This window comes from Spinacia oleracea, chromosome 6 (assembly GCF_020520425.1).
Source record: "Spinacia oleracea cultivar Varoflay chromosome 6, BTI_SOV_V1, whole genome shotgun sequence".
In the NCBI taxonomy this organism is placed as follows: Eukaryota; Viridiplantae; Streptophyta; class Magnoliopsida; order Caryophyllales; family Amaranthaceae; genus Spinacia; species Spinacia oleracea.
Window position 1 is genome coordinate 92,797,354 of NC_079492.1, and position 10,654 is coordinate 92,808,007.

The 10,654-nt window shown below is 39.7% G+C and overlaps 1 protein-coding gene across 1 annotated transcript; it reads right to left on the bottom strand.

Moving 5' to 3' along the window:
* Window positions 1-5,876: 5,876 nt before the first annotated feature.
* LOC130463368 (uncharacterized) lies at window positions 5,877-6,382 on the bottom strand. Its single transcript, XM_056832477.1, has 2 exons — window positions 6,008-6,382; window positions 5,877-5,885 (listed from the first exon to the last, which is right to left on the bottom strand). Exons 1-2 carry the CDS (start codon window positions 6,380-6,382, stop codon window positions 5,877-5,879), a joined length of 384 nt encoding a protein of 127 aa, XP_056688455.1.
* Between the last annotated feature and the right edge of the window lie 4,272 nt (window positions 6,383-10,654).

The window sequence follows — 10,654 nt, forward strand, 5'->3', positions numbered from 1 at the left end:
CGGAATTAGTAAATACAAGACCCCTTAGAAATGGACTAGGGAGTAGGTCCACATTGCCTAGAAGGACTAGGCAAGTAAAGTTGCATAATTGAAAGTGCGGAATTGAAATGCGTTATTGAAAGTGCGGAATTGAAAGTGCAGAATTGAAATTGCGGAATTGAAAGTGCATAATTGAAAGGTGCGTAATTGAAATTGCAATATTGAAATTTGTACTTGGGCACATGAGATCCGAATGCCAAACGAGTACTTAAAAATAAGTGCGCTCGACACGAATTCAAAGCCAAAAATCTCAACTTGGGAGAAGTTGTTCATCCCAAAGTATCCTAGATTTTGCATATAGAATTTGAACTTGAAAGTTTGAACCTTGAAATATTGTACTTGAAATACTTGAACTTGAACTTGAAATATTGAAATTAAGAGACTTGAATCTCAAAGATCGGGCCTTTTAATGTTGAAAAGGTTAGATCTTTGATGTGCTCTTGCTTTGAAAGGATCCTAGTTTAGGGAAGTAGTCATGAACAACCCCTAAACATTGTTGGATCTTGAAATTTGAAAACTTGAACTTGTATATTGAAAAATGTAGTCTTGAATCTCAAAGAATAAAACTTTAAAAGTTAGAAAGACATCATCTTTGATTACTCCATACTTGAGAATGATTCTAGTTCAAAGAAGTGATTACAAACAACTTTGAATATCCTTGAATCTTGAAAGTTTGCATTTTTGTATTTGGAAAAGTTTGGATTTTGAAAAGATGTATGATTGTTGCAAGTGACATTTTTAAGAGTTAAAATGCCAACTTACTAATCATTTTGAAATAGAAAATCAAAACATCATTGAATACATTAAGGTTGGGATTCGGAATTACCTAGTTAGGTTTAGGCAAGCTTTCCTATTAGAACTCCCAATTGCTTAAAGCTTGAAGATTGTATGGTGTTTTTGGAGGATTTTGTATTGATTTTTGTATTCAATTTTGAGGTGCAATTTTTGTATTACGAAGTTATGTGTCGATTTTGCCTCCCTAAACTGCTCAGAATTAGGGGTATTTATAGGGGGATTTGCTGCTAAACGCCAGCCATTGCCAGCGCAGCACGCAGCTGGCAGCGCCGGGCGCTGGTGACGTAGCAGGGATGCTGCCAAAACAAGGACGCGAGCTCCATCCTTGCCTTGTCTTGTATTGATGTACCTTCGTACTATTTGTACGAAGTTTGGCATGTAGTGTTTTCTTGGGGCTTAAGACTTTATTTTGCGTCTAAAAACAAGTCGTTTCGGGTTTTTGAAATCCGGTTTCACGGGACGGGGCCCAGCTTGCTCGGTTTTGTGGGTCGGCGCCCGAATTTGACTTGCCTTATATGATTTTGAGTGGAAAAGGCCTTGTAAAACCAATGGGATAGCCCATCGGGTGAGATTGTACTTGGATTTTGAAATTGGTTTTGGAATTTGTATTTTGCACCGAGTTCCGGGATGGGAACGACCTCGGGAATTGGACTTTGGCTCTTGGATTTTGGACATGCTTTTAGCAATTGAAATTTCCGCACGGAGTTGCTCCAACTACCTAACAAGGATAATGGTATCGTCATCATCCCAATGGGGAGACACAAATTAGGTGTCTACACTCTCAAATATTTCCAACGGGATGCAAATCCCGAATACAAGTACAAAATCCAAAATCCAGAATCTTCGGAGTGGCACTTAGAGTCAAGTCTAGGTCTCATTCATTGCATGCATATCATATCATATGTCGGGAAGTTCAAGTTCTAAAATTATGTCATGTGTCCTCAATAGGAGTCCAAAGATCCTGTGGGTTCGCCGAAGAGGAGAAAGGTTGAAGAGAACTCCATCAGCCCTAGCCTCACTCATAGCCGGTATCGAGCAAGCAGTCAGCTCACCTTCTACAAATCATGCTTCAAATCCCTTTCAAGAATCAGTCCAAATGTCTGCCCCCGACCAACTCACCCAGCTCATAGCCGCTGCCGCCAGCCTCAACACCAATGTGGAGAGCATAAGCAACCGACTGGGTATTGTGGAACAGGCCGCACCCACCGATGACCTAACCAAAATGATCTCTGCTCCAAATGGCAAAATGTTCAAGATTACTGTGGGCGAAGGATCTATGATGAGCGAGTCCGAGTCAGAGGATGAGTCTGGATCTGAGTCTAGTAACGAGTCTAAGAGTCTAGAGCTAGAGTATTGCATCAATCAAGAGCCTCTAAAGGCCGAGCTTCAAGTCAAAACTGTCGATGTAATGATTGCTGATTTCAATAACACTTCAATTTCCTCTTACTCTTCAAGTCCAAATTCAAAACACAATTCTAATCCAAACAACTTTGCTTCACAAGAAACTGAACTTGAAATACTAAAAGCTATTGAAAATCATGAAAACAGGATGCCCATAATTGAGGAAACAGAAAAAGTTAACCTTTCTAACAACAGTGATTCAAAACTAGTTCAGATTGGCTTAACTCTATCTCAAGCAGAGCGGGATGATCTTATCAAGCTACTTTCAGAGTACATAGACGTCTTCGCATGGTCCTATCATGATATGCGAGGGGTTGATCCAAGCATCGGTCAGCATACAATTTCCCTCATTCCAAGTTCAAAACCCATCAAGCAGAAACTTTGTCGCATGAAACCGGACGTTTCCCTCAAAATTCAAGAAGAGGTCTCTAAGCAGCTAGAGGCCGGGTTTATTCCAGAAGCCAAATATCCAGAATGGATTGCAAATGTCGTCCCAGTTCCAAAGAAAGACGGCAAAGTACGAATATGTGTGGACTATAGAGATCTTAACAGGGCCAGCCCTAAAGACGGTTTTCCATTGCCTCACATCGATATCCTGGTCGACAACACCGCAAATCATGCCTTACTTTATTTTAGGGACGGGTATGCAAGCTATAATCAGATTTCCATGGCAGAGGAGGACATGGAGAAGACAACCTTCACCAGTCAGTGGGGTACATATTGCTATACAGTTATGCCGTTCGGACTGAAGAATGCGGGGGCAACTTATCAAAGAACAGCCACAGCTATCATGAGCGATATGATTCATAGGGAAATTGAAGTATATGTCGACGACATGATCGTCAAGTCCAAAGAGCGACATGAGCATACCTCAGTACTCCGAAAGTTCTTCGACGGGCTCAGGCAATACAATATGAGGCTCAATCCTCAAAAATGTGCATTCGGGGGTAACGTCAGGCAAGTTACTCGGATATGTCATCAGCTCTCGTGGACTCGAGGCTGATCCTTCGAAAATCAAGGCCATTCAAGAGATGAAGCCACCAACGAATGAAAAGGAGATTCGGGGGTTTCTCGGCAAGCTGCAATACATCAGTAGGTTCATTTCAAAGCTCACTATGATCTGCGAACCGGTATTTCGAAAGCTCCGTAAAAGCGAACCCAAAGTCTGGGACGAGGACTACCAGCAAGCATTCGATACTATCAAAGACTACCTTTCCAATCCGCCAGTGCTAAAGCCAGCCATGCCAGGGATTCCCCTAAGGCTTTACCTGACAACAACAGAATAAAATCCGAAAATTACATAGTACCTTAGGTGCAATTCTAGTTAATTAAATCTAAGGCGGATCCGAGCGTGCTGTGGACTATCTACGGAGGGACGACATTTGGAGTCCTAGACTTGTTCATGTTCGGTTCAGGCGCAACTATGGAGGGCACGCTACAAAGAGTATGCATCCTAAATTATGCTAATTGTTATGTGGCAATTAATTTGGATTCCTGGCTTTATGGTTTTTCCGCATTATTTATATTCAATTATATGTATCATAACCTAACAGTACCATCCACACTTTACTTGGTGTTGTTCCCAGGAAGAAACCTAGTGATCCCGCAAGATTGATCAAGAACGGTGGGAAGAGAAAGAGGTCGTACAAGATTGATGATGACGGCGATGAGATAGATTCAGTGGAGTATGATGATGATTGTGGAGAGAGTAATTGTAACACCCCCAAAATTTGGACCTTTTTTATAATCAAAAACCCTGTTTTTATTTCATAAAATCATCGTCCAAACCTTGGGAGTGTCACTGCTACATTTATTCTCCTTAAAAAATAAATGCAAAGCAACAAAACAATTTAAAACCATTAAAGTCAAAATTAACTAAGTGGTCTAAAAGGTGGCCAATAAAAATAATACAACCAATTCTCATAAAAATAAATAACAAAGTTCAACTTAAACTGAAATAGAAAATTGTCTCTTGACTAGGTGATTATTCTAAGCGTCTCCTCACTCATAGCCAAGTACCTTTACCAACCTGCAAAAATAAATAGAAAAGAGACAAGAGAGACAAACTCCCAAAAATTAGATAAACTGAGTAATTCCAACTCCATCCCGTAAAATAAATAATTTTAGTTTGAAAGACGTTTTGAGTACATAAGTAAATAATTAAACAACAAGTATCAATTTAATAATTCCATTATTAAACTTATCACATAAGATCAATATTAATTAAGTGAGGGAAAGAGGACGCTAAGGGTCGCGCGTAACCCTTGAGAATGGCCAAGTAAGATGAGTACAAAATGTCCCTAGTGTGCACACCCCTCACTAATTAACTATGGGTCTCCGCGACCGCGCACCAATAGAATTAGGAGGAAGACTAAGCAGAAAGTTTAATACAGAATAATAGAAACCTACTAGAAGCCTACCGGGTCTCCACTAAAGTGCACCGATAGAACAACATCTAGAAGGGCAACCTGTTCCTAACCCTTACGGGCTTTTCCCTCTGAGATTACACTTTACGTAATTAATATTTTAATAAGGTCCAAACATATAAACAAGTAAACCCAAAGAACCAAATCAAGGTCCGTCACTTATACTTTCATAATTCACCACTAGACTCATTTAAAATCATCAATAAGTCTGATTCAATTATGCATTACCAGCCAAATATCCACAATTAGTTCATGTCCACATTACTAAGTACCCATGCTGTCTAATTTTAACTCTAACATAGAAAGGATATTTTGACAAGTAATTATAGTACTAACAGTAGGAAAATTAACGCTAGCTAGTAGTAGTATAAAGCAGGCTTCCCTTAATATCACGGTATCACTTACGAAGTATATATTTATCGTCTATCACATAGTAGCACATATACATGTCCGAACATCTTCCTAACGGGATACTAAATATGATGGACATTGCAAATTACCTTGAACGCGCACGTACTCAAACTAGTAGTCTCCTTGCGTGGTTCTTAAGTAGTCTCCGTCTACGATTACACAAAATTAACGAGCCTAAATTAGAATATCGATCGGATAGTTGATATGTAAGCAAATCATTCTAATACTACTCCAAAATCCCTTTATTTGATAAAATAGCGTATTAAAATAGTCTGAGTTTTATAAAAAAAGAAGCCAAGATATTTTAATTTTACAACTAAGAGAGCAAAATCAATTCCTATGTACTACCGCAAATCGATCAATCAACAACTTATAAAACAATTACTATTAAAACCATTATTATCATGTTTCCCACTAAAGCAACCTTAACCAAAGTGCAAGACAATTGTGAATGGTGATGGGCACGTGAATTGGTTTACTAAAGTGTAGAAAGAAATTAAGGTGAAGTACATACCTACTGCCAAGGAAGATACAAGAGATGGCGGACGACGCAATTACGAAGGATAATGGGGTTTGCCTTGCAGAGTTTCTAATATATTAGACACGGCAACGCTGGCTATATATAGTACGTGTATAAAATATTAGGGTTTAACTAGGAGACTTAATTTTATAAAATAAATATGAAAATATAGTTTTGGTTTCTTTTCAGTTAAAACTCATTAAAACCTTGATTTTAAACGTAAAATTATATCAAAATACCGAAATAATTTATTTGAAAATACCCGAAAATTCGGGGTATTACATCTATTCCCCCTAAAAAACAAAGTTCGTCCTCGAACTTAAGGTTAACACAATGTGCTAAAAGAACGAAACTGACATGTTAGCATCCTATTTCACCCCCCTAAAAAGAGTTTCGTCCTCGAAACTTAGCATACCTGCTCAAATAGTTCTGGATAACGCTTTTTCATGTCATCCTTAGCTTCCCACGTTGCCTCTTCAGAATTTTGATTCGACCATAGCACTTTAACTAACTTAACGGCTTTGTTCCGGGTACTTCTCGTTTTGGTATCAAGAATCTTAATAGGGCGTTCTTTGGAGGTTAATGACTCGTCTAACTCTATAGACTTGGGTTGGATTACATGGTTAGGGTCATGGACATATTTTCGGAGTTGGGAGACATGGAAAACATTATGGACATTGGCTAACTCCATTGGTAAAGCTAACTGGTATGCCACCTCTCCAACTCGTTTCAACACCTCATATGGGCTAATGTACCTTGGGCTCAACTTTCCTTTCCTTCCAAATCGCATGACACCTTTGGTTGGTGAGACTTTAAGTAATACCTTTTCTCCAACTTCAAACTCTACCACTCTCCTATTCTGGTCTGCATATGACTTCTACCGATCTTGGGCCGCCTTCATATTCTCTTGTATCAACCTAACCTGCCTTGTTGTTTCTTCTATCATTTCTGGCCCCAGTGTCATCGACTCACTAATATCACTCCAACACAAAGGACTCCGACATTTTCTCCCATACAACGCTTCATAAGGTGCCATTCCTATGCTTGCATGGTAGCTATTATTATATGAGAACTCAATCATAGGCAACCGCTCATCCCATGATCCACCAAAATCTATTACACAGGCCCTTAACATATCCTCTAGAGTCTGAATCGTCCTCTCTGTCTGCCCATCGGTAGCAGGATGAAATGATGTGCTGAACTTTAGTATAGTACCAAATGCTTTCTGAAAAGTGCCCCAAAAGTTTGACAAGAATCTCGGGTCCCTATCTGAAATGATGTCCTTAGTAACTCCATGCAGTCTCACTATTTCACAAATGTATGCATCTGCTAGTTGGTTCACATTCCAAGTATCCTTCATGGCAATGAATCTTGCTGTCTTTGTCAAGCGATCAAATATGACCCAAATTGCATTCTTTGCTGTCTTGTTAAGTGGAAATTCCATCACGAAATCCATGGAAATCGACTCCCACTTCCATCCTGGTACCTCTAAGGATTGCAACTTCCCTTCCGGTCTCATATGCTATATATTTACCTTCTGACATGTCAAACATCTTGCTACAAACTCAGCTACCTCACGCTTCATGTTGCTCCTTCCTCCTTCATTTTTCTAACCTTTCCCAACCATTCATTTGTTGTTTTCTTCTCTCGAATCTCATCGTATATGGTAGGTTCTACAGACATTGCATTCAACTGAGCATCAACTTGACCAGACTCCATCACTTCTAAATTCAACTTTTGAAACTCCTCACATAACTCCTTTGCCAACACCATTGCGTTCATCGTGTGGCTTGTCTTTCTGCTTAATGCGTCAGCTACCTTGTTTGCCTTTCCCTCATGATACAAGATGTCCAATTCATAGTCTTTTATGAGTTCTAGCCATCTTCTTTGCCTCGTGTTCAACTCCTTTTTAGTGAATATGTACTTCAAGCTTTTGTGGTCTGTATAAACCTTACACCTCACACCATACAAGTAGTGTCTCCAAATCTTAAGAGAAAACACCACTGCCCCTAGCTCTAAATCATGCGTGGGGTAATTCTTCTCATACTTCTTAAGTTGCCTCGATGCATAAGCTACAACCTTCCCATGTTGCATAAGTACACAACCTAACCCGTTCTTTGATGCATCACTATACACTTCAAAGACATCAACTCCCGAGGGTAATGTCAAAACTGGTGCAGAGGTAAGTTTTTGTTTCAATTCTTGAAAAGCTTGCTCACATTTCTCATCCCACTAAAATCTCGTTGTCTTTTTCATTAAATTTGTCATTGGTTGAGCTACTCTAGCAAAGTCTTCCACAAATCTCCTATAATAACCAGCAAGGCCTAAGAAACTCCTTACTTCTGTCACACTAGTAGGTCGAGGCCAATCAGTCACTGCTCGAATCTTAGATGGGTCAACTGCAACTCCCTCTTTCGATATCACATGGCCTAAGAATGCTACTTTCTCTAGCCAAAACTCACACTTAGAGTATTTAGCATACAACTGCTTTTCACGGAGTATCTCCAACACTCTTCTTAGATTCTCCTCATGCTCTTCCTTATCCATCGAGTACACCAAAATATCATCTATAAACACCACAACAAACATATCCAAATATGGCTGAAAAGTTCTATTCATAAGGTCCATAAAAGCTGCTGGCGGATTTGTGAGTCCAAAAGGCATGACAGTGAACTCATAATGGCCATATCTTGTGCAAAAGGATGTCTTAGGTATATCTTCTGCTGCAATCCTCGAATGGTGGTATCCCAACCTCAAATCAATTTTCGTAAAGACCCCAACACCCTTAAGTTGATCAAATAAATCCTCAATCCTAGGTAACGGATACCTATTCTTTACTGTGACATTGTTTAACTCTCGATAGTCAATGCACAATCTCATGCTCCCATCCTTCTTTCTCACAAACAAAATAGGTGCTCCCCAAGGTGAGACACTCGGTCTAATTGTTAGGTTATAATACATATGAAAAACATAAATCATGCGGAAAAACCTTAATCCCAGGAAACATATTATTTACACATAATCAGTTAGCATAATTTAGATGCATACACTTTGTAGAGTGCCCTCCCTAGCTGCGCCCGAACCGAACAAGAACAAGTCTTTAAGACTCCAAGTGTCGTCCCTTCGTAGATAGTCCACAGCACGTCCGGATCCGCCTTAAGATTGACCAACTAGAATCGCCCTTAAGGTACTATTATTTTCGGCTAAATGGGCAAGTAATGTGACTGATTTTTCTGCTCAAAAATCACAGCTTTTTTTTGTATGAATACTTGTTAAAAACTCGTGTGTAAATTATGATCCTAGGCATATATTTATAGAACCATGGGAAAAGGATTTCGAATCCTGTTAGAATACTAATTAAATAATTAGAATCCTTTTAGAACTCTAAATAATTAATTTTATCTTTTATGATTAGGATTTAATCATAGCACGAATTCCGATAGCTTTAGGATTCGTATAGCACGCACACGAGCACGAGCACGAGCACCGCAATGCCCGTGCGCATGCCTCGCGGCCCACGTGAGCTGCACGGCGCCTTGGCCCAATGCTCGCAGCCCATTCGCTGAGCGCGCGCGCCATGCCTTGCTGGGCCTGGCGAAGCTTTGGCGTGTGTTGATGCGTGTGGCTTGCTGGGCGACGGTCTGGCTTCGTGCTGGGCCTGGCGAGGCTTTGGCGTGTGTTGATGCATGTGGCTTGCTGGGCCTTCGTCTAGCAAGCCTCGTCCGATGCTAATTCGTACGATACGCTTCCGATTAAATTCCCGATTCCGGAATTCATTTCCGAAACGAACAATATTTAAAATTTTCGATTCAGGAATTAATTTCCGTTTCGAACAAATACTTAATATTTCCGTTTCCGGAATTATTTTCCAATTCCGATAATATTTCCGATTCTGACAATATTTCCGTTTCCGGCAATATTTCCGATTCCGGCAATATTTCCATTTCCGATAATAATTTCCGATACGTACCATGTTTCCGTTTCCGGAAACATCTACGACTTGAATAATATTTATATTTCCGATACGATCCATATTTCCGTTTCCGGCAATATCATCGTTTCCGGTGTATTCATTTACTTGCCTTTGACGATCTTAGCTCCCACTAAAACCAAGATCCGTCGATTCCGAATAACCACAGATGGAGTATTTAATGCTATTAAATACTTGATCCATTTACGTATTATTTGTGTGACCCTACGGGTTCAGTCAAGAGTAAGCTGTGGATTAATATCATTAATTCCACTTGAACTGAAGCGGCCTCCAGCTAGGCATTCAGCTCACTTGATCTCACTGAATTTATTAACTTGTTAATTAATACTGAACCGCATTTATTAGACCTAAATGCATACTTGGACCAAGGGCATTATTTCCTTCAGTCTCCCACTTGTCCTTAGGGACAAGTGTGCATTTCCTAATTCCTTTGTCGCTCGATGCTTGCTCTTGAACATAAGGTAAGAGTTGTCATCCTTATTATGTCCAGAGGTGTTTCTCGGTTTCAAAGTTCAACTGGTCTAATAAACAGATAATCATAGCCTATGATTCATCGGAGCACGGCCATGCATTTTACAGTTTCTAGCTCTCTGAGTGGCCTTGTACAATTTTTAAGAATCTCATCCGGATTTATGGGAGGACAATCCCAATCTTGCGATCTTGAGATTAGACTTCGTTTGATAGGTGATTACCTGAGCGTTGCCTTTATAGCCTCCTTTTACTGTGCGACGGTTGACAACGTCAAAGTAAGCAGTTCTCAAACAAGTAATCTCAAATCACTCAGGTATTGAGGATTAGTGTCTAATAATTTTAATGAAATTTACTTATGACAGATTTTCATCTCTTACAGTAAAGTTTTTTAGGTCTGTTCGATACTAGTCTTCCCAAAGTAAGTATCTATGCAAATGATTATGACATTTCCATGTCCACATAGTTCAAGAAACAGAACTACTAGTCATCTTGCATTCTAGTCGTCTAACGTTTTCTATGCGTCCATCTTTATAGAAAACTCCGACCAGGGACCATTTTCAACTTTTGACATTCAAGTTCACTTGATAGACATTTCTTAGT